At 42.0% G+C, this 22,895-nt stretch overlaps 2 protein-coding genes across 5 annotated transcripts in view; one reads left to right on the top strand and one right to left on the bottom strand.

Moving 5' to 3' along the window:
• LOC308327786 (long-chain fatty acid transport protein 2-like) overlaps positions 1 to 22,895 on the top strand; it is a 512,892-nt gene that overhangs the window by 124,458 nt on the left and 365,539 nt on the right. The window lies entirely within an intron of this gene.
• nvl (nuclear VCP like) overlaps positions 1,420 to 22,895 on the bottom strand; it is a 30,230-nt gene continuing 8,754 nt past the window's right edge. For 2 of the 4 annotated variants that reach the window (XM_080781959.1, XM_080781956.1), the window contains 18 exons: positions 22,346 to 22,603; positions 21,189 to 21,321; positions 21,009 to 21,085; positions 19,917 to 20,051; positions 18,297 to 18,398; positions 18,071 to 18,188; positions 17,681 to 17,825; positions 13,405 to 13,681; positions 12,956 to 13,177; positions 11,592 to 11,696; positions 10,590 to 10,652; positions 7,499 to 7,618; positions 6,765 to 6,864; positions 6,200 to 6,306; positions 5,692 to 5,768; positions 4,704 to 4,792; positions 4,459 to 4,556; positions 1,420 to 2,251 (listed from right to left, as the gene is read on the bottom strand). In XM_080781959.1, the coding sequence (XP_080638085.1) occupies positions 2,207 to 2,251; positions 4,459 to 4,556; positions 4,704 to 4,792; positions 5,692 to 5,768; positions 6,200 to 6,306; positions 6,765 to 6,864; positions 7,499 to 7,618; positions 10,590 to 10,652; positions 11,592 to 11,696; positions 12,956 to 13,177; positions 13,405 to 13,681; positions 17,681 to 17,825; positions 18,071 to 18,188; positions 18,297 to 18,398; positions 19,917 to 20,051; positions 21,009 to 21,085; positions 21,189 to 21,321; positions 22,346 to 22,603 (2,271 nt within the window). In that variant the 3' untranslated portion in view covers positions 1,420 to 2,206. The remainder of the gene's footprint in view (positions 2,252 to 4,458; positions 4,557 to 4,703; positions 4,793 to 5,691; positions 5,769 to 6,199; positions 6,307 to 6,764; positions 6,865 to 7,498; positions 7,619 to 10,589; positions 10,653 to 11,591; positions 11,697 to 12,955; positions 13,178 to 13,404; positions 13,682 to 17,680; positions 17,826 to 18,070; positions 18,189 to 18,296; positions 18,399 to 19,916; positions 20,052 to 21,008; positions 21,086 to 21,188; positions 21,322 to 22,345; positions 22,604 to 22,895) is intronic. The other 2 variants (XM_080781957.1, XM_080781958.1) reach the window with 2 other exon arrangements.

The following is a 22,895-nucleotide window of genomic DNA, read 5'->3' on the forward strand; positions in this document are numbered from 1 at the left end:
TTTTACCGCTGTTTCGGCGCTGTAGTGCCGAAATGATTTCGGCTCGTCAGAAATTTTCAGTAGCACCGAAGAGCCGACTTTAGGACGGTACCCGCCCCCCCGAACCTCAAATGACGTCAAATTGTAGGCTCTACAGCGCCGAACCGACTTTTATTCGGCTCTAAAATAGGAGTATGAATCGGCCCTAACTGTTTGAAGGTCCATTGAAACATTGGTAACTGTAGCTACAGAAAGTTAAAAGCTTTTGAATTTAGCACCTTATTCCTTTATTCAGTTGCAAGTTGATGCTTTTTGGTGAAAATTGCAGCACTATCATATCTAAATCATCCGTCAACTTTTACTACCTTTAATTTATAATCCATTAATGGGGATGTTGCTTGCCAGAAAGAAGTTCTAGTATAGCAAAGATCCACTATATTAGCCTACTACGGGGTGTAAATTAAGCTTTATGGTCCGTACACACCAGGAGCGATTACTTTGATGTCATTATTGTTCTAAACCAGGTTGATTTTGACGTGAATAAAATAATCAACCTGTATGACCAAAATAAGTTGTGTGAAATAATCACGTCGCCTTTCTGTACCCGTTCTTTGCTCCTGGTGTTTATACCTTATGAGCACAAATCTGCTATATAAGACATCTCATTCCACAGTGTTGGGACAGTGTTAAGATGGGTATCACATTGGGCCACATAATCAGAGGTTTCTGTGGGTATGTAAATCCAGCCATAAAATTGTCTGGTAAAACTGCAGCAATTGTCTATCGACTTGTACAGCACAGAGTCAGTTCTATTCTCACTATGTTACATCTGCTTTATATTTTACTGCACCAAAAAGGTTGATTAAAACTAATTGTCACTATGTTATTGTGGTCCATTTGTTTACTTTGCAGTTAAACCCATTAAGACAAAATAGCAGATCTCGAGGCAAACGCAAAAATCTAAAATGTTCAGATACTTTCCCGGTTTTAATGGGTTAATAATTTCTAGTGAACCACAAGGGGAAATTACTTGCACCTGACCCTGCAGTGTGCTAGGATGACATGATGCATTCAAGTGCACAAGGTCTGTTCAACCCTTGTTACAACATATTACAAGACATTTCTGGTTAATAATTAAGCCGATTAAAGCATTAATTAGCGTGTACGGTAGATCAAATTCTCGAAGCAAACCATCATGGTTTTACTGCCATTTATTGGCCATCTAATTTGTGTACGTGTAAATGCAATGGTTAATTTGACCATACTGCCATCTTGAATTTTGTTAATAAAGGGCCATTCACACCAAGCATTATAGAACTATATTTGTTAAATCATTCTAAGGCAAGTGAACGGTATAGTATAGTTGTTAGTTATAGTTCTCTGTGAACTTAAATGTTCCTTCTGTGTACAAAACTGAACAAATGTATTCATTACACAAATTTATACATACTGTACACAGTATCAGAATATTTGAACCCCCGGGCCCCAACACATACTTCCATTGGTTGTGCTGCTACTTTTCATACATTTAAAGCCTACTAGTGCACCCTAACCCTATCTCTAAGCCTTGAACTATACATTCATAATCCCATCCATGAACAGTGAACACAAACCTCATTTCAAGATCCTGAAAGTGGGCATGCCCTGATGGTCAACTGTTGAGATTCCCACACATTGTAATCTGGAGTCTCAGGAGATAAACAAATTGACATTCAAAATGGCAAGGTATTCTTCAGTGCAGTAGTTACATTTACCTAAAAACATGGGAACAAGTTCACTTTCACTGCACAAAAACGTAACGATGTCAGGGTGTGGTGAACTTCTGCACTGCAACACAGCCTGGACTAATAATCTACAGTTATCAGTTTAATATGTATTTAGTATACATAGATACCTTTGATATGTACTAAATATGTACTAAATGTCATGCGCACAGTGTCAATATAAAACTAGAGAAAGACTTGATACTAACATTGTATTGTGTTGTATTAAAATTTATTTTTGAGTCGATCTAGATACACCTTAATTACAACTTTAAGATGTATTTCTCTCAGTATGAATTTGATTGTGAAAAACCTGAACCGGTATTTTAATAGAAAATGCCCAAATCTGCTGTACATGTATGACATGTAAATCATGTGTATATGACATGTAAATCATGTGTACACTGTTGAACTAGCCGTCTGCGGTCTGGTCTGCCCGATGAGCCCGTATACACAGAACAACTTCATCTGGAAAGAGACTCCTTCAACTGCTCGTACATCCGTTGATCCTGCAGAATAGATGGCAATGTCAAAGCACACTGGTAGCCAAGGCTAGATTCAGTCATCATTTTGAACCCAACATGTTCTACAAAAGACAGTTGTCCAATGTTCAATCAGCCGTTTCAATAATTGAGTATCACATTAGGGAAAATATATTCCCCGTAAGACTAAGTCAACCGGGTGACACCACCATATATGGCAGTCAGTCCACGCCTCTTGACACACTCCATATATGGCCGTCTCCATTATGAAGATCACGACACTGACGTCATCAAACCCTGGATCATCACCTATATCTGCATATATGGAGCTGGCCAGCAACTCTACATCCGGGCTCAAACCCTTAGATCTCCATATATGGAACTGACCTGTTCTAACATTCCATGTCAGAACAGGATGTCTCCCTTTTGACTGACATTCAAACTCTAGATTCTTAGTGCGGCCGGCAGCCGGCGAAAACTAGAGTTCTCAACAGGCCCGAAAATAAAGGCCCGGCCCTACCTAGGCCCTCATCAAACCCTGTACACTCAAAACACGCTCTATATATGGCCAGACCTCATCAAACTCTCCATATATAGAGCTGACCTGTTCTGACATTCCATATGTTGATCTGACCTCATCAAACCTTGTACACTCTCAATAGACACGCTCCATATATGGCACTACAGAATTCATTCCATATGTTGATCTGACCCCCCCATGCCAAAGCGCCAGCACTCGCCCAGCAGTCTGCCGGCACCCAGCCGGCTGCGTACACGCGACCTCAGGGCGTCTTACTGGTGTGCGTGTGTGTGTATATAATTATTTTTTTCACTATATCCAGAGGCTGCCTGGCTTATGTGTAAAAATTCCAAGGACACCAGTCTACACGTTTTCATGTTTGTTGATGTTTAGTAAAGGGGTCAGGAAAAACTGGTTTGCCTGGCAACATGATATATGGAAGGAGGTTACATACTCCTTAACAGTGTAGTTAAGTACAATAGCCTGTTTCCCAGAGATAACAAGCAATGTCCCCAGGCCCTATGAATCAGCTCACAAACAAACTAAAGCATTCCCCAGACGAAAGTGTCTGGGGAATGCATCTCCTGTGGGATCATTACAGCCAAAACTAAAACGTCATTTCCTTCGCAATTATTTGAGATAAACGCAATTATTTTTTGCATAATCGTCAATCATTTCCATGTTGAAAAATATCAATACATTTTCAAACAGTTTTCAAAGAAAGTGGAAATAGTTGATCTACTAAGCTTGTAGATTTGTAAATGTTTTGGAAATAAATAATTATAAATGTGTCCATTTCTTTGTATATTTAAGTTATTTGTCATATCGGATTATGAAGTCTAAAAGGCAAATAGAAATACAAATTGTAATGTTCAATGCAAAAAATGTTACCGTAATCGCAATTATTTGTGTGACAATTAATCGTCAACTTAAATTTGTAATCTGTACAGCCCTACGTTATGTTCGATACTTGGAATGGCCGTGAGGCACAATGAGCATCTTAGTAGTTGCAATATTTGTTAATGGGGTCTCTTGGTTAGACAGGATAGCACTGATATTCTTAATATGGCAGAAATGTGTTTGGGCGGGTTGCAGTGTGCAACTGTACTTTTTCAGCAGAGGAGCTACAGTAGCAAACATATTGATTCACTGATACATTTGCACAGAGGAATGTAACAAGGAACATTTTGACAGATATTCCACAAATTCCATTTCCGATTTGCACTGGTGTGAAACCTTCCATATTGCACTGGTGTGAAACTTTTCTTTTTTGCCACTCCTGTGGGACCTCTCCTCAGTCCTTGGTTTTCCTCAGGTCCCTGAATTCTTGGGTAATGCATGTCTTATCATTATTATTGTTGTTCCTAATGCTCACAGGAGGAGATAATGGAAGCGAACATTGCCTATATCAAAATGCCTGCGCACACGCCATGCACGCTTCCTTCCTGAGGCATTACCGAAGCAATGAACTGCAGTGCACACAGAAATGCTCCCTTCCTTCCCGTTTTCCGTCCTAAGGCAGTTCCCAATTTGCATACTGGGGCCCATGTCCCAACACGTTGATACAAACGTATCAACGACGAGTTATGATTATGCAAAAGTAGACTGGATGGAATGGCTAGTAGTTAATCCAATAGTTTTCAACTCCATAAAATATGTTTATATAAGTCAGATTTACATTGGTAACAAAATGCCTTTGGCTCATTTATCTTACCTTTTTGGACACAGAGGGTCGTACTTTTGTAAAGGCATCGTCAAAGTTTTGTTTGCTGACCCTGATGTCTGCTACTACACCATTGGAGAACACGTGACCTGTGTGGAATGACAAACCCATAGTGAATCCAATGAACAGAATAATGACCCCAGACCACAGCAAATGGCCGAATAATACACAGCTGTTGCATTACCATTTCAGATAAAGTTATGCAAATATTAACAGTGAAATGGAAAGCATGTTACCAGAATGTAATGGAGTGCATTGTGACTTCATATGGACTCTCAGGGCATTGACAGATGCTTCCCTCACTAAAGCAGACAGGTCAGCTCCACTGTAACACAAGCAAGTTATTTTCAATTGACGAAGAATAAAGGTCCCTACACGACGGGTACGATTTCAGATTTTTTAGCAGCGTTTCTCCATCGGTTTTCCGAAAAAACGCGTCCAGTGTGCAACCACCTTAAGTGTGATAACAACAAAGAAAGGTGTTACAGTACGTTTTAACAGCAGGCGACAGCCAGACGAATTTTCCGGAAGTGCATTATTTGTCTATGGGACCCGGCGACTACCGGCGCTAGCAGGCGAACGGGCGATGGTTGAAAAGTGGGCGGGGCAACGTTGCCCGAAAAGATAATAATAATTCATCTTTTTGGGCGATAACGAGCGATTGGGCGATGTTTCGGCCGATGCTCGCCCGCTGTTAAAACGTACTGTTAGGCCACAGCGAACTGCCAGAACAACTTCCTGGGCATACTGTACTCGTCTCTAGAACACCATTCTAACCAAAGAGATCCCCTCATTTGATGTTAACACAATCATTCCCGGGATTCCTTCAAAATAGGAGCTCTGGGGCCGCTTTTACTCTGGCCTAGTGGTCCAGGCGCATGCCACATCTGACAGCGTGTTCGAGTCCCTTTGCCTCTTTCCTGTCTAGCTTCACTTGTAATATCAATAAAAGACAGAAAAGCCTAAAACAAATGAAAAATAAAGTGGGCCTGTTCAGCATTTCTATATACAATACATGCCACAGAGCTCGATAGGATGCTAATTGCTTAACTGTATTGTGTCGTACGTCTCTCCACTAGTTTTCATTTTAATTTTAATTTGTCCCCGTCTGTATATATCTGTAATGCTTTTGTTCCCTCCAAGTCTAAATTATTCAGTAACCCATCCACCATCACAGGACCAGTGAAATTACATTTATTAAAAACCTGCCCAGCTTAGACTTACGTGAAGCAGTCACAGCGATCATCGAGGGCGATCTCTTCGAGGTCGACGTCCTGCTCAAGAGGAGGTTTGGTGCCACCCTACAACGAACAATAGAAATTCTATGACGGCTCACTTTGGACCTTAAGCCTTTAACCCATTCTGGGCGGGAACCCCTTTTGGTGTTAGCATTATGTTATACTTTAGCTATTGAAATATAGCAGATCTACAAGCTCATAGCTCGCCACCGAGTGGCGCGCTACGAGCTTGTAGGTCTGCTATTTTTGAAAAATCGAAGAACAACTGACAGAGAAACATAGCTTTTTCAGAAAACGGTCATTTTCAAACAGACATTTTTTTAATCTGATCTCAGGTCAAAATGGGTTAAAGACTTAATTCACCGTAAATAAAAAACCTTCAATCAATAGTGTTCCTTTTCAATTAGCACATAATCAATGGTTTGTAAACGGTTTCAGCTAAAGATCCAAACATATCTTTGTAGACTGGTTTGGGTGCATTGGTCAGCTACTACCTTAGTGATGGTGAGCAGGATGGCGTGACGGTCTTGTGGAGGCGGCAGCCCCACATAGAGGGTCTTATCCAGACGGCCCGGTCTCAGTACTGCAGGGTCAATGATGTCTGGGAAGACATGTCAGTAGTTGACTACCAATCCTCATAAGACAAGCGTGGGTTGATTTGGGTACTCAGTCACTACTCATTTAATGTCTTTGGTTTGCGAGCATTTGAGTGGGTTTTATTTAAAAAGACGTAAAATAAAAAAGAAGCGGCATTAGAAATTACGTATTGTCTATCAATTACACACCCCATGTAGCCTTGAATTCATGGGGTTCGCAAGTATTCATCAAATAATAATTTGATCATCAATGTATTGGCTTCCGAAAGCGACAAATAAATGTCAATGCACCGATAGAAAATAAGTCAGGGTGAACTACTCCGTTAAGCCCTGTTTGGAGGTTGGCTGCACAGAAAAGCTTCAACGGTGCAGACATAATTGAGGTATAGAGAAGTGCTGTGGTTTTGGTAAGGCTCAATCTTTTAGTTTTAGGCCCATAAAAAGTTCTAGTTCTTCTTCCTACCTGGTCTGTTAGTGGCGGCCATGATGAAGACCTGCCGCCGAGACTCCAGGCCGTCCATCTCTGTGAGCAGCTGATTGACCACACGCACACCGGCACCTGACTGAACACATAAAACGCTGTCATTGGTACAGAGGTCACATAACATTCCATTTCACCACTTCAAAACCTAGCTAAAATATTAATATGTAGGATTATCATCTTAAATTCTTTTGAATTTGAATCCTGAAAAGTAATAGACAGACGATATGCTATAAAGTAACATTAAAAAAGCTTTTCAGAAAACTTAAAGGAGCATTCAGTGATTTGGAAAACCCCCCGGTCCGCACCGGTAACAAGATGTGCACATGCATGCACTACAGTGGGGGGACACGCGACAGGCCAACAGCACGCACACCAAGGCCCACCCCCGCTCGATTGTGATTGGCGGAAGGCCCCTCTCTAACCTGATTGGATGAAGGCTGGGCCACCTAGCCAAAAACGAAACCTACGGTACCCCAGGAGTTAACTGGGGAGAGGGAGGAACTATATGGTCAGCAGAGTGAGCACACTCTACAGTAGGGAGGATTATAAAAATAAAATAAAAAGTGAAATCACTGAATATACCTATACGATTTAGATGTTTTTTTAAATAGGCCTCAGGTCTAAAATGAGTAAAGGTATAAAAAAATCTATATTATTGCCAACATGAATAATCTGTTGATGAATTTGACATTGTAAGGAATAACACTTCTTACCTCGTGGCCCGAACGACGAGGACAAAGCGCGTCGATCTCATCAAAGAAGATGACACATGGAGCAGAGTTGCGTCCTCTCTGGAACACCTGCCTCACAGCCCGTTCACTCTCTCCCACGTACTGGTGAGGGGTAGAGGGTGGATAATACAGTACATATGTCACAACCAGTCTAAACAGCATCGTCTAGGTCAGTGGTTCTCAAGCTTTTCAGGCTGTGAGTGACCCCCTAAAATAATCATATTTGAACTGACAACCACATGGAATGTAGGAGTTGAGGCATTCACAGATGAATATTGTTAAAATGGCAGATCTACAAGCTCACACTGCCTCACGTTGTGACTTGTGAGCTTGTAGAATGTAGATAGTCTATTTTTAAAAACTTTGACAATTTGGCCAATGTTGCCGGCTCAATCGAACTTTGCAACGTTCAACACGGCAACTCGCTCCCTTTATCTCACTCTGTGGTGTCTTAACAAGTTCAGTTGAGACGGCAGGCCTCCGTCGCAGTCAGAAACTATACTTTAGGCGAGAGGCACTTCCATGTTGGCCACAGAAGTGGGGCATGGTTATATGCACAACTCGTATAGGCACTACTGTTTAACCTGGCAAATAGTTCCAATCCTTGATTGTTGTTGTATTTGGTAACCATTTTACTTTTAGTAAACATGCAAGGCAGTGATTTACCATGATTGTACATGATTGCGCTACCACAAATCCCTGAGGATCATTAAAAGTAAAGACCCCACCCACGCCCACACAAAAGACTGTGGTGTTCTCTCCTCTAAAGTCCAAAAGGGTGCAGTGATACAAGATCCCCTTAGAGCACACTAGCAGGCTGAGGAAGAGGTTTTACTTCCCACAGGCCATCAGACAGTCCAATAACCCTCTGTACTTTGCACTTATGTTTACAAGGTTGAAGCTTCCGAGAATACATTTTTCACATGTATGTACCTAACCAAAACCCAAGTACTCCAGTAACCCAAGTTACAATAAGTGAATCGGAAGTACTCTGTGTCTTAGCTGTTCCACAGTAAACCACTGCCTCTTGTGGCTTATTGCTTTGGGGTGCACACACTTATCCGACACGCCAAAAGACTGACATGCGGAAATCACCTGTCGCTCCCAACATGCGTTGGTCCGACATGCGTTGCGACGTGCTTGTGGTTGTGGTTAGGGTTAGAGGTAGGGTCAGTCTAATGACTGTCGGACTGTTAGTATGTCGAAACTAAAGCCTGTACCCCCATCGCTTTAGTGACCAGGGTCCCCCAATAGGAATCTTTTCTATTAATGTCTGATAATTGGAATAAAAAAAACCTACTGGATAGAACGGTATAAATGGCTGTGGCAATCTCAACAACACGCTTGTAGAGCGGCTATTTTCAAAGGTTAAATAGGGCTGAAGAGGTTCATGTATGTTTTGTAATTATAATTAAAATCTACAAAGCAACTACTAACTAATGTTAATTGTAGTGGAGTAAAAGTACAACATTTGCCTCTCATGATTTAGATTGCGAGTTAACGTTTTGCGATTTTCGTTGTCGTCGGCTAAACGGGGGGGGAACATTTTCGATGACGTATCACTGTTGCGCAACATCGAGGATGCACAACAGGCTTTCCCAGGCTGTAGAGCGATGCGATCGGTCATCAATAAACTTCGCCTTTTGGACAAAACTTCGTCCTGGGCGTCGGGCATTACTAATAGAAAGGACAAATAACTTCGTCCTGGGCATTCTAGGTGTTTTAACATTGAGAGACTGGAGTTTCTTCCAGCGGTGAAATGTCCCTTTAAGGCTCCCACAAGTATTGTGGGAGCACTGAGCAGTGTGTTCATAGTAACTAAGCAAAAGGTTTTAATAATGGACAAGCAAGCAGGTTGAGTTACATCTGCCATGTTGTTAAAAGCACCTGTCATGCATCTGGTAATGCTGCATTAACCAACTGTCAATCTGGTATGAAAAAAAAGAGAAACTAACCAGGTGCTCAATGGAGGTAGCAGGATGTGATAATGATAAAAAGGTGCTCACACGGATCAGTTGCAGTTGCCTTTTAATTTAATAAAGGCTTTCCTCATTTTTAAACTTTGTGTTCCCGGATCCTCCTCTTTTTATCATGTCAATCTGGTATCTCTTATTTTGGGAATGTAATTATAGGCACTTTTTTTTTTTTTTTTTTTTTTTAAAGCAGTAAAACTCAATGTCTGCCAAGGACTTAATTAACTTCTTTTTTATCAACTCCCACAGCGCCAACAACGCCATTAACGCCTTTTTAAAACGTGTATAACGTTGGGCAAAAAAAAGAAAATTTTGAAATGCATCATCCGGCCGTCACCTTGGACTAGATTCAGAACAGGGTAGCAGCCAAACGGTAGTGTCTCCGTAATGCTAATCAGCTGCGTATGGAGGAGCATTTGCGCTATGGGAATAACACAGGTGAGTGAATCATGATTATTCACAGGGGATCTCTACCGCAAACACAGAATAATTACATTATTGTTTGACAGGAAGTCTTTACGATTGGATTTTGACGTTTCTGGGAGGAAATCCACCTTTAATTGAGATATCATGTGACTATAAATTTCATGTTGTCATATTTAGTATTATTTGATAAAAAGGTCATGGTATACTTGCGATAATCAAAATATACCATGAACTAAAGTGAATTGTTGCTTAAATATAGTAGAGTGCTGCTGAGGCAGGGCAGTTTCTGTACCGACCCATCATGCACATGCAGGGATATGAAGATTGTGACATTTCAGAGGTGAAACGAGGCACGAATTTCCATTTAGCGCTACAGAATGATTACATGATTGACAGTTATTTAAACATGGCAGGCTTTCCGGGTGTTGAATTTGCATGGTACATTTCTTTCACCACCATGTACACAGTGGTACACTGACTCCATTGAGAAACTCAAGGATGGGATGGGACATTTAAACGGTTAACCAGTTTATAATAATAATGAAGCTTGTGTTTTATGTGAAGCACTTTGAATGTTTAAATGTGCTACACAAATAAACTTGCCTTGCCCTTTAGGCCTGCTTACATGTAGGGCAGACAAGCAGCTGAAGGCAGGGTAAACACCAGTGACTCACCATGTTCAGCAGCTCTGGCCCCTTGACAGAGATGAAGTTTAGGCCTGACTCATTTGCCACTGCCTGCCATAAGAGACACCAAAACAACAGCATGGAACAGGGTCACTGACAATTCAAAACAGTCACACTGCACTATATATATATATATATATATATATATATATATATATATATATATATATATATATTGTGAAATTGTGAAAAGATACAAGTACACATTAGTACATTTTGTTTTGCATTACTATTGTTTAAAAACATTTTCAAAAAACATCCCCCCCCCCAAATCAAAGAAATTACATAATACATTTAAGGTTAATTTGTATTGGGGTGGAGAGGGGGGCGGGGCAGGGGTCCCCAGACAAAAACATCGAGAACCCCTGCCCTAGAGCAGGGGTTCTCAACCCGTGGGTCGCGGAAATGGAAATGAAGAGTTTACATAGTACATGCATAAACTTTCCTTAATGATTATATGTGGTTTCTCTTTTAAAGATGTGCCAAAATTTTTGTATTTTATATAGTGACATCACATTATCAACCCCTCCCCTAACCCATCCCCCTTTATCATACAACTAGAGCTGTGGGTGCAGCTTAAGTTCAGGTGGATCACCACCCACTAGGCATACTTAATGAACTGGTGGGGGTGCCCACATAAAAACGACATTTTAACAAATACTGTAAATTATTTGGAAAAACTTCTTCCTCCTTAATATATAACAAAAAGATCTGATGATCATGTTTTAGGGTGGAAAAAAATCATGGCACTTATTTTTGCAGTCAGTTTGTATTGGGGGTGGTGGATGGGGGGGGCGGGACGGGGGTCTCGAGACATGGCCAAAGCATTTCCAGGGGTCCCCAGCCAAACACGAGAACCACTGCCCTAGAGGGTGTTTGCGCACCACAAGGGGTGCACGCACCACAGTTCCGATACAGGGTGGGTGGTGTATTTTTGCAGAGAGTGCAGGGTGGGTGTAGGATAGAGGTAGAGGACCTCGGAAAAGGTACCTTGGCCAGCAGGGTTTTCCCACAGCCTGGTGGTCCGGCGAGCAGCACGCCAGCTGGAGCGTTGAGGCCCAGGGCTTTGAACTGCTCTGGGGAACGCACTGGAGCCTGGAGGACACATAGGAAGACACACAGAGCTGCTTCAGTTCTGCTCTTACAATCACACTATTCATGTTTGCAATCAGCAGGGTAGGGCCTGTGATGACTGCTTGGTCACAGATTACCATAACTCAATTTACACGGATTATTTTTTTATTGTTTATGAACAAGGAGGTAGAGAATGATCTCTTGCATCAACAATGTTTCGTTCGTATTGCTATTCTAGAACACTGATTAGATGACTGTATTCCACATTCTCCATCACGAACAGGGTCAAATAGCCCTTGCCACAAACACACCTATTGTATGGTGGTAGTTATTTATTTAACACCAGCGGTATCAGCAGGAAGGTCGGCTTTAACTGAGACTGGAAGAATAACCAGGGTCAGTGGGTTTTTCCTTTACTATTTCCTCATTGCCATTTGCTCTTGTGAAAATGTCCTGCCTTGATGAGAGTTGCCTGAGGCAGTGTATGTTTTTTTCCCCCAGAGAGATGGGAGACTGGATTAAAACTTGGTCATCAATTCACGACTCACAAGGAGCATGCGGTCTGTGCACAACAAGCTGAGTCACGAGATTAATATTCAGAGATGCTGTTAAAACTACATCTTAGTCGAAACACTGTCCACTATCATTACACTAGTCACCAGCAAACTATGTGTGGAGGAATACAGAATATGAAGGGCATGATGGGTGTTGTTATGAAGGTTGTGTTGTGTGTTCCGTTCAGACACACACACACACACACACACACACACAAGAATCATAAACTAATTTGCAGCTTATAATAATATGTAAAGGCAGTGGTGGTTGAAAAATAAAAGTAAAATCTCGTGCCCGAAAAGGGTCGGGCACTGTGCAAGGGTCAACCTTGCTTTACATATTGAGGCTGGTAACAGCTTCAGAGTACTGTTATGTTGCATGTTATACAAATACAATCCCAGCCAAAGACACAGATCCTGTCGTGTGTAATAATGCCTTATTTTAAATGTGACTACTGTTTTGACTACCGTCTTGGCTGTTTTGGTATCATTTATAAAGCTGACAATATCTTCTTAAAACTTTATGTTGGGAGTTGGAACGATAAAATGCATCACTGACTATATCTGAGACAAATGCAGGTAATGTATGAATTAATAACGGGATGAGAGTGGATTTACTGAAAATCTGAGACAAATGCTGGTATGAGTCAATGACACGAGAACTGAGGATGGGAGAGGATTTACTGAATTTGTGTAACAAGATTAAGTTCACAATGGTCACCATACCAATATAGCCATAGTCAGCTCCTCGCGGATGTCCTGCAAGGCTCCTACATCATCCCAGGTGACATCAGGTACAGTTGCAAAGCCCTCCCGCTTGGCTGAGGGCTGGACACTGGCCAGGGAGCCTTGGAAGTCTGTCATGAGGATAGACAAGCCTGCTAGCTGTTCCTCTGACACAGATTCTGTGCTCTTCAGCAACTGTAACAGGCGCGCCAGCTCCCCCTGCTGATCAAAGTAGATGACATGAACCAAAGCATTGGAAATAAAAATCAGATATAAAAGGCAGGGCAGTCAGTTGCGGTTTACTTTAGGGGCAACTACCAGAGACAGCTTGGCTCCATTTTTAAAATGTGCCTAATTTTGAGGGAAAAGGAGAAAGAAATGCATTCACAAACAAAGACAGCAATGCAAAAATCAATGCCGTTGTGTGACTCAGTTGTCAGATTAAACACCTGTTCAGGCTCTGGTGTCTGGGGAACCAGCTCCAGCTCTTGTTTCACAGGAGCCGTGCAAAGAGGTCCACTCGCTGACAGATCCGTTGTAGAGCAAGGGCTTTGGATTTGCACTTGGCTTTGATTCTCCAGCAGAACCCTGTTGACCGCACACATGGCAGCCTCTCGGCACAGTGCCATGAGGTCAGCGCCCACATAGCCAGGGGTGAGCCGTGCCAGCTGCTGATAGTCAAAGTCCTCTGGTAGCTTCAGCTTCCGACACAGGGTCTTCAGGATCCTGTAGGAAACAGAAAATAGTCTGTTTCAAAATGAGCACTAAGAGATGATCAAGACACGTCACTGAACGAATGAGCTCCCCTTCCTCCAGGTGCATGGCCAAGGCAAAGCAGATAATGAAAGACATTAAACATCCCAGCAACAATATGTTGCCTTGCTTTGATTTAGTATTTAGTAGTAAATATATATACAGTATACTAAAGACTAGGCGGCGATCCGAGCACTCAAAATGTTTTGTAGGATGAAAAATATGTACTTTATTTATAAAAGTTAAAAGAAGCCGACATGTTTCGACTAACAGTCTTCATCAGGGCAAGTATGAAGAAAATCAAGCAAACACAGGTCCTTTATACTGAGACAGGCAGGTCAGACAATCAGCATCAGTGTGAGAACACACCCAGAGCTACACTCTCACACTATGTGTTCTCACACTAATGCTGATTGTCTGACCTGCCTGTCTCAGTATAAAGGACCTGCATTTGCTTGGTTCTTCTTGATTTTCTTGCCCTGATGACTCTGTTAAGAGTCGAAACATGTCGGCTTCTTTGAACATCTTTTTTATCCACCCTCTCCTCTTTTCTAACCTTTTGAGTTTTAACCTCCATCGAGCACCTGGTTGATTTTCTTTTTGTCGCTTTGCATATATACAGTATATTTGAACCATATGGATATATCAAATTTAGAATATATATCATTTTAAATACTGTATGCAGTAACACTTAAAGGGCCTGTTCACCCCGTTTGCAACCAGATCTTATTTTAATGATGTTTGGGAGGCCATAGAGTGCAAATTTCAAATTGTGCTACCGTTCGTTATCTACTATGAAATACTATAAACATTGAGTGACTGGAGTTTCTTCCAGTGGTGAAATGTCCCTTTAATTGAAAGACAGCAGACGTCTCTCTGTCTAATATATGAAATAAGTGTACTAATGTGTATTAATTAAAAACAATTTGTTTGCTATAGATAGGACATTTAGCAACGCTAGTTTTATAGTATAATTATATGGCAAATGGCCCTGGGACAGACTGCCGACATGAAATGGATATCAAGGTTTGAGTTCGTCAGGTACATCATGTTCAACTCCGAAGGTTACAGTCTCTTGGTGGTGAGGAGGTGCCAAATAGATACACACTGGGTCATGGCTTGATATGGAAAATGTCATCTCTACAGCAGGAAGGACTCTGAGTACATCAGTTATGTTTGTTGTGTTGTTATCGGCAGTGCCTCTAACCCAATGTGCTTTACACAGGCCTTGGGGACAGGGAAGGAAGGGTGTATAGGAGGGGGTTTGGGGAATGAGGACTAGTTTGAATGGAGTAGGTGAATTTCATGCCAGCATCATTCACCAACCAACGATTTGTTCCATCTGGACTGTTATTAAGAGCTCTCTTATCATAGGCTACGTTTACATGAAGGGTGATCATTCCGAATAAATACTTCCGAATAAAATACATCCGATGTAATGTTTTTTGCCGCGAGTTTACATGGGAAATGGTCATTCCGAATGAGTGTTTATATGGAGAAGTGATAGAAGACTTGACACATGTTTAGTGTTTACCGTCTTTTTTTCCCCACCCGCTGCGGCTCCGCTTCTCCGCTGAGAAGGTGATCATCTCGTTTTTATTTGTAGGCCTACTACTATACTTTGTATCTACAGCACGGCCAGGGCACGCAACGCAACACTGATGATTATTATTGTATCGGGTCGCTCGTTATTTTTGAGAGAGAGCGAGAGAGACCGTTGTTGAACACACACACACACACACACACACACACACACACACAGATCAGGGGTATCTCATCTGCTGCTGCTCCAATAACGCGCTCTATGTGCAAACTCCTCGGCGCCGACGGCGCGCCTTGGATATGAGCGCCTGCCCTTGGAGCATGCTCAGAAAGACCAGAATGAATTTACATCCGAAGCAGTGTATACATGAGTCAAATTTCTTTCAATCGCATTGAAAATCGGAGTAATCCGGCCAGTGACATCGGAATGGTTTTTAGATCGCATCGAGCGTTTTCATTCGGATGTAAGTTTTTGTAGGTGTTTACATAACAACGTTTAATAGGATTGAACTTCTATTCGGAATGAAAAGGGGATTTAACTGCTCATGTAAACGTAGCCATAGTCTGGGGAAAACCTTAGATTTGGTCATCACAAAGGCTCTCAATATTTCCAAAGGTTGTTATGATTGACCTTGAATGATCATTTGTTTTATATCATACACTATATGACCAAAGGTCAGTGGATTTGTGTTTCTATTAATTAAGAGACCTTTGTTCCAGCAAAACAAGTGCCATGTTTTAATTTTCCTCAGTCAGTGTGCCATATCAATTTAATCAATTTAGTTTAGTTATGGCACCACATCAAAATGTAATAATAATTCCTTCTGATTTTGATTTGCCATAAACCTCTCACACTCTTATGCCAGTGTTCACCCTCCCCACGCCAATATTGGCACCTGTGCCTGCCTAAGGTTGACGACCCCTGTTCTAGACCAGTATTTCCCAAGCCAGGGCACACTTTTCATAGCCAATAAATCCCAGGGCACACCTAGATATACGAGGGGTTGTGTGTGTGTGTGTATATATATATATATACACACACACACACACACACAGCTCCATCTCACTGAACGCAGCTTATCCGACACAAATTAACTAATCTTTCTCAGCTGTACAATTTCACTGGAGCGCAGCGCGCATATCTAACTGCATGATGATCAGTCATGATCTACACAGACAGCCGACTCCCGACCATAGACTGTAAGCTCCCGACCAAAACAATGAGTGAGGAGGTAAACTTGTTGTTTGATTAAACATATAATGTGCCACGAAAAATAGCTTCCAAAGCTTGTTATGTTTGCATCGAGGAGGTAGCCTGTGTCCATACATGATGTTCGGCCAACTAAAGACATTAGTCTCCCTCCCGACCCAGTGAGTGAAGAGCACTGATGCCTGATGATTGTGAGCTTGTAGATCAGCTATTTTCACTAACTTGGCCCATGAAGACAAGGAAAATGATTAAGAATTCGGTGGCATTTCACATTGCAAAAGGTTTTTCCAAAATGTAAAAATATTATAATAAGGAATTAATTTGGATAATGGTAATGGGATATTGTACAAATTGTCACTTTATTAATCCCAAAGGTTTGGACTGCATTTAATTTTCAACACAAAACCTTAAACTGACTTTCTGTATGTGGAATATAAATATTGCCTTTATTGACTGAGTGACTTTGTGTTGGTAAGTATAACCAGGTAGGTTGCTGTTTCTTACACAGTGACCTTTGTAGGGGGTTTTATGATTCAAACCTTTAATGGTGGAAACCACTATGGCGCCCTATGTGAGGGAATGATAAGATCACTTCTACAACATTGCTTTTAATTGATATTTTTTGTTATTCATGTTCTCACTGTATTGCATTACTGCTTGTTTTTTAATGTCGTTGCCTTGCTTTTCTTTTATTCTCCATTGTTCTGTAAAGCACTTTGAGCTGCACTTCATGTCATGAAAGGTGCTGTACAAATAAAGTTTTATTATAACTTTGCTATACAAAGAAAAAAATGGTGCTACCTAATTTCTGGTGGCGCTACCAAATGAAAAGGTAGGTAGCACCAGTGCTACCTGTGAAAAAGTTAGTCTGGAGCCCTGTACGTAACTCCTGTACCTGTCGCTTAGAGGAGTCCCCTTTAGGTTAAAGTCCCATGTGTTGCTGGAGTATAAAATACTCTTTCGCAATACAATATTGGATTCTCCTTGTTATGCTACAAAATGGTTTATGGTAAGCACTAAGCACTTTGAATTTCAATTCATTTGATGATGAAACATTGTATAAATATTTACTTGATCTAATATTTCTAAAGAAAGCGATTGGGAAAACTCAAGGCTTACTAGGGCTCAAGACAGAGACAGGGATGGAAAACTACAGTTGTGGTTTTGCCAGTGTCATAAGAAACAAACAATTGTACCCTAATGAAGCTTTTCTAACCAACCTGAGACGAGCTGCTTCATCAGGGATGCCCAGGCAGATCTCTCTGTCAAAGCGTCCGGCTCGTCTGAGTGCAGGATCCAGGGAATCAGGCCTGTTGGTGGCACCAATAACCAGAACCTGGGCTGTCACTGCCAGGGAGTTCAGATCTATAGCACACAATGGATAACAGGGCAAGATAGATGGAAATGGACAATTTCACCAACAACATAAATATCTAGTCCAACAGAGAAAATGCATTCATTCATGCATTTACCTGCAATAATTAAATATCACTTTGCCATTTTCTGGATAAGACCCGTTTCTCCACCAGTGTGTGTATTAAGAGGAGATCACAATTTACTGGTTGGCAATCTTTGAACTAAAAAGTCATAGATGTATGGTATGCACCTACCATCCATGCAGGTGAGAAGCTGGGCAACAATCCTCCTTTCCATGTCTTTGGAGGCCACTTCTCGTTTAGGGGTGATGGAGTCAATCTCATCGATGAACAGAATACATGGGGCATTTGTCTGCAAAGGGAATGAGTGAACAGGAGAACCACCACACACAACTCATGCTTTCACTGCTTAAACCATGTTATCTGTGTGATGAATCAGGATGAAAATAAAGACACTGACCACAGCCTGTTCAAACAGCTCTCGGAGCTTCTGCTCGGACTCCCCTGAGACCCCAGACACCATCTCCGGAGCAGAGACCTTTAGCATGGGCAGCTCGAGCTCCTGTGAGGGACAATCACAATAATAAATGCACTACATTATTTGGACCACCATTAGATACCTCGTCATTGCTACACACCTTTCTGTGGTGAAAACTAGCACATGTGCCAACACACTGTAATACAGGGGTGCCCACACTTTTTTGACTTGAGGTCTACTTTTAAAATTGCCAGCTCAAGGTGATCTACCAACCAAAAAAATATTATCCCATTGCTTAAAATACTCAAAATAAATAACATTAAGGCATTAGGACTGTTTCAATCAATCAATCAATTCTATTTATTTACCACCTTTATTTTGTTAAAGTTACTCTTTGTAATAACGTCAATCAATTTCAATAACATTTCAATAACATATTGCTCATAAAATGTTACAAATATTAAAAGTATCACACATAAAAAGCATACACAATCACATGAAGGAATAATGCACTCAACTCAACCAGAGCAGAACTCCTACCACAGGACTCTGGCAATCAATTAATAGGCCTACAGTTGCAACCACTATATTAATGGAAAGTATTTCATACAATTTAAGTTAAAAAGATCTGAACTATCCCTTTAATCAGATGACTGCTTGCAGCCTTGCACTGAATGGAGTCCGTCAGCGCTGCGTAATCCGGACAGTCACTGCTGACAGCTAGTCTTTAACAGGCCTCCAAATGATCGTCTATTTTCGATGCAATGGAATCAACATCAGCTTCTGAATGGGAAGCACATGAATATAGCGATGGGCTCGAGTAAGGCAAACGCAGTTGGACTTGGAATGTGACATCGTGAAAAAATAATCTTCTTCCCACTCTGCATGGAAGTGATATGTTTTAGGCTTCTTTGCCACGTGCATCTTGCTATATGAGCAATGATGGATAGATATCCTTTTAATTTGTTTGTTTAACAACATAACAGACCCGACGTTCCCCACACTTGAAAACAAGGCACTGCATTGTGGGGGGTTTTTAAGCCGCCGCCGCCGCGCCGCCGCCTGTCCGAGGCGAGGATTGTTTTTTTGTTTTTTTTCGTGGCAGGGCCAAGCGTTCTACCTGCGCAGCGCTTGCAATCGACTGGTCGACCGCGATCGACGTAATGGGCACCCCTGCTCTAATACATCTGTGCAATGAGCAATGTAATTGTTATGTCCATATCAAATAAATAAACATGTCATTTCAAGACATTGCAAATATCTTCCAGAGTTCAAAGATTTCACAGAAAACACATTTATCCACTCCCTCAAAACCATACAGTAGATTGAAAGACAGTCAAGACAAACAAACAAAAACTAACTCTTAGCCATGAGACAGACCGCATGTATTATTTTCAGAAAAGAAAAAAGATGCAATGAAAGAAAAAGAGCAAAAAAGAGCAGTGCTCTCACTGTGTTCTCACGGTGCAATGTGTACAGGCCCCAGGCATATCAGCATTGGTCCACTCCAAACAACACGTTTTCAAACATTGTTAATTCCTGACTGTACTGCGACCACGCTGTGTGGTGCTCCAACTCTATGGTCTGCTGGTGAACACTCACCCCAGCCACAGCCTGGGCCATCAGGGTCTTGCCACAACCAGGGGGTCCATGGAGGAGGAATCCCCTGGGGGGTACCACTCCCAGCTGACTGTACACCTCTGGATGGCGCATGTGGATCAGCAGCTTACACAATTCCTGGACAGAGAATAATGTATGTAACACATGGCAGATAATGGTAAAGCAAATTTTAAAAAGTGAATAAAACAAGAAATGATCACATAGTGATATTTGTCAGGTGAAAGAAGCTCTGTCTTCATTGTGTCCCCGCCTCATATTTGTATGACTATTATTTTAGTAATGTGTATGTTTGTGTGTCACAACCTCGCGCCTCGCGGCCGTCGTTTGCGTTTGTTTCCGACATTCTGTGCGTGGTTCAATGACTGTTTTGTTGTGGCTTCCCTGCTGTCCAGCTCATAACATTAGCAGCCGACTGTTGTCGCTTCGAGGCTGCTGGTGGTAAAGCTTACTCGCAGCGGTGCGGAAATCAGCCCTTTTGCGGTGCGTGTGGCATAGCTTAGGAGGCAGGCAACCATACTACACCACTCCCATTAGCTTAAGCCCAACACACACCGTCTGTGAACGCCGCGCGTCAAAACAGCCACCTCCGTTATTTTCAATGAACCTATCCCACACCGGCAGCATCAGACGCGCGCTCACACCTTGCCTGACGCTCCGATGTGCCGCTGTTCTATCTTCCAGGCGTTGACGCACGGCCTCCATTCGGGTATCCATGGGCGTGGCTGGCAGGTCTGTACTAGCACGCCGCGTCCTGTGGGTGTTGCTGTGCGGCTATGACGCGCGGCAATACTGTGCCTCATCGCTTCACAGACGGTGAAGTTAGTGTTAGGGTTTTAGGCAGAGGAGGCAGACGTAGTAGACGAGGCAGCCAAGCAGATCAGTTGAACTAGGTTGCGCAAAGTGGCGCAGTGGTCGCTTACATTTCATGAGTGTTGTTAGGTTAGGTTTCACCTGACAAAAAGTAGTCATCGTAGTTTACTGTCCATTTTACTTAATCATGTAGGCCTACTACATGCATTTTAGTATATAAAAAGTATAAAATAGAGAGAACAACAATAGGCATTAACAGCTTACCGTCAATGTTGCATCATTGCCTCCCACATCTTCAAATTTGACGGTGGAGTATTGCAGTTCGGGTGATTTTGTTTTAGCTGACAAATAAAATAAATGAATACATTAACAACCCAATTAAATGACAAACATTCATATATGGTATTCTATCCTTTTTGGTAATGTAGTTTGGGGGTACATTACCTTTTTTGTTCAAGATACTAGACTCAATGTCTCCATCAACACTCCCAATCTCTCTCCGCTTCTTGGACCTTTTGAGTTTCCCTTTGGTCTTTGTGCTCTGAGGCTCTAGCATAGAAACGTCTTCCTGTTCCTGCTGGTGAAAAAAAGGACATAAAAAAGTGTACTACTATCACTAATGTCATCAAGACAAGTTTTCTGAAAAAGTTTTCTGCTAGCCTGCTACAGTGGTTCTGAAATGTTTTCATGTCAAGGACCCCCAAAATTATATGTATTTTCTCCCCCCCACTAGTGAAGTCATGTGGCAGCGAAGTCTGACTTTTTGTTGTTGTTGTTTTTTTTGCTTTCTGCTTTTATTGATATTATCAAGTGAATATGGACAGGAAAGAGGGAGAGAGAGAGAAGGGGAGAGACATGCAGCAAAGGTCGTCATGACGGGGACTCGAACACGCTGTCAGGCCAAAGCCTATATGTGGCTTGTGCCTGGACCACTTGGCCAGCGAGCACCTCAAGTCTATGGACAGAGATCCACATCTAGAATTATGCCACTGTGTTTAAATATAGACTACCACCTGGTCATTTGTTATTGTTGGTTACAGGGGCATATGAGAAAGCCCAGGTGATCATGTTGTCTTTGTGGCAGCCATGTTTGACTGGCTGATTGCCTTCCAGAGCAAGGTAGCTGGTGATAGTTCAGCGCATGGTGAAGCTTTAGCTCACACCAAATGGTCAGCTATTGCTGCATCACTCCTAAGGCTGATAACAGTTATAAGCCCTCAGGCTGATAGCAGTTCTCACGCTCTCTGTGATTATCACTGCCCTCACTCAGGGCAGATAAAGTGTGGGTAAGCAAATAAAGGCTGGGTATGCGATACAATCAGTTACCACTTGAGGTTCTCTCCATTTCACAAAACATGCTGGTGGTGAGAAAAACATAGGCCTACAGGTAGTTCTGCTCAGGTTCAGGACAGTGTAAATAAAATATACATTTCAACACCAATCAGAGACATGGAGATAGCTCCTAGTATCGAAAGCCTTCTGAAAATTCAAATGCCTTTCACAACATACAAAGATACAGTCAATAATACATTGAAAGAGTTGTTAGTTGGCCAAGTAATAAGTATGCATACCGGTAGTCCTCCTCTGGCTAGTATACATACCTTTATTGCAGGACTGGCTGCATCCTCTTCACTCAGGTCGATGAGAATGTTCTGCTCAGGCCTTTTGTCAATGAACCAGCCCCCTGTGGAAACGTGTGTGCCAGCACTGGGATGTTGTGCTCGGGTGCGAGCCAGTGGGGTGGATACTGTGGCAGGGCTGCCCACAGCCGACTGCTCCCCTTTAGGAGATGAGGCGGCGCTGTCAGGGTTTCCCTTCCGGTACAGAGACACTAAAGAGTTGTTCATTTGGTTGCTGGGCTGTGGAAGAAAGGGAGTACACGTGGGTAATTTAGTCTTCGACAATAAATGTGTGAAGTGAGGGCCGCTCTTATCATTATTCATCACCATCCATCATCTCATGAACTGAATTTATGTGATCATTGGTTAGCCAATTTGCTCATCTACATACAGTATGACATATACATTTTCCATTCATTGTCAATGGCATTTAATGTTTGTGTTGCCACAAATTTACGTCATATTTGGCAGACATTTTACCTAATTTCTCCTTTCATTGTCAATGGCAAATATTGAGACGTGTGGGGACAAA

Source organism: Protomyctophum bolini (assembly GCF_963924005.1).
Source record: "Protomyctophum bolini genome assembly, chromosome: 14".
NCBI classification, from domain to species: domain Eukaryota; kingdom Metazoa; phylum Chordata; class Actinopteri; order Myctophiformes; family Myctophidae; genus Protomyctophum; species Protomyctophum bolini.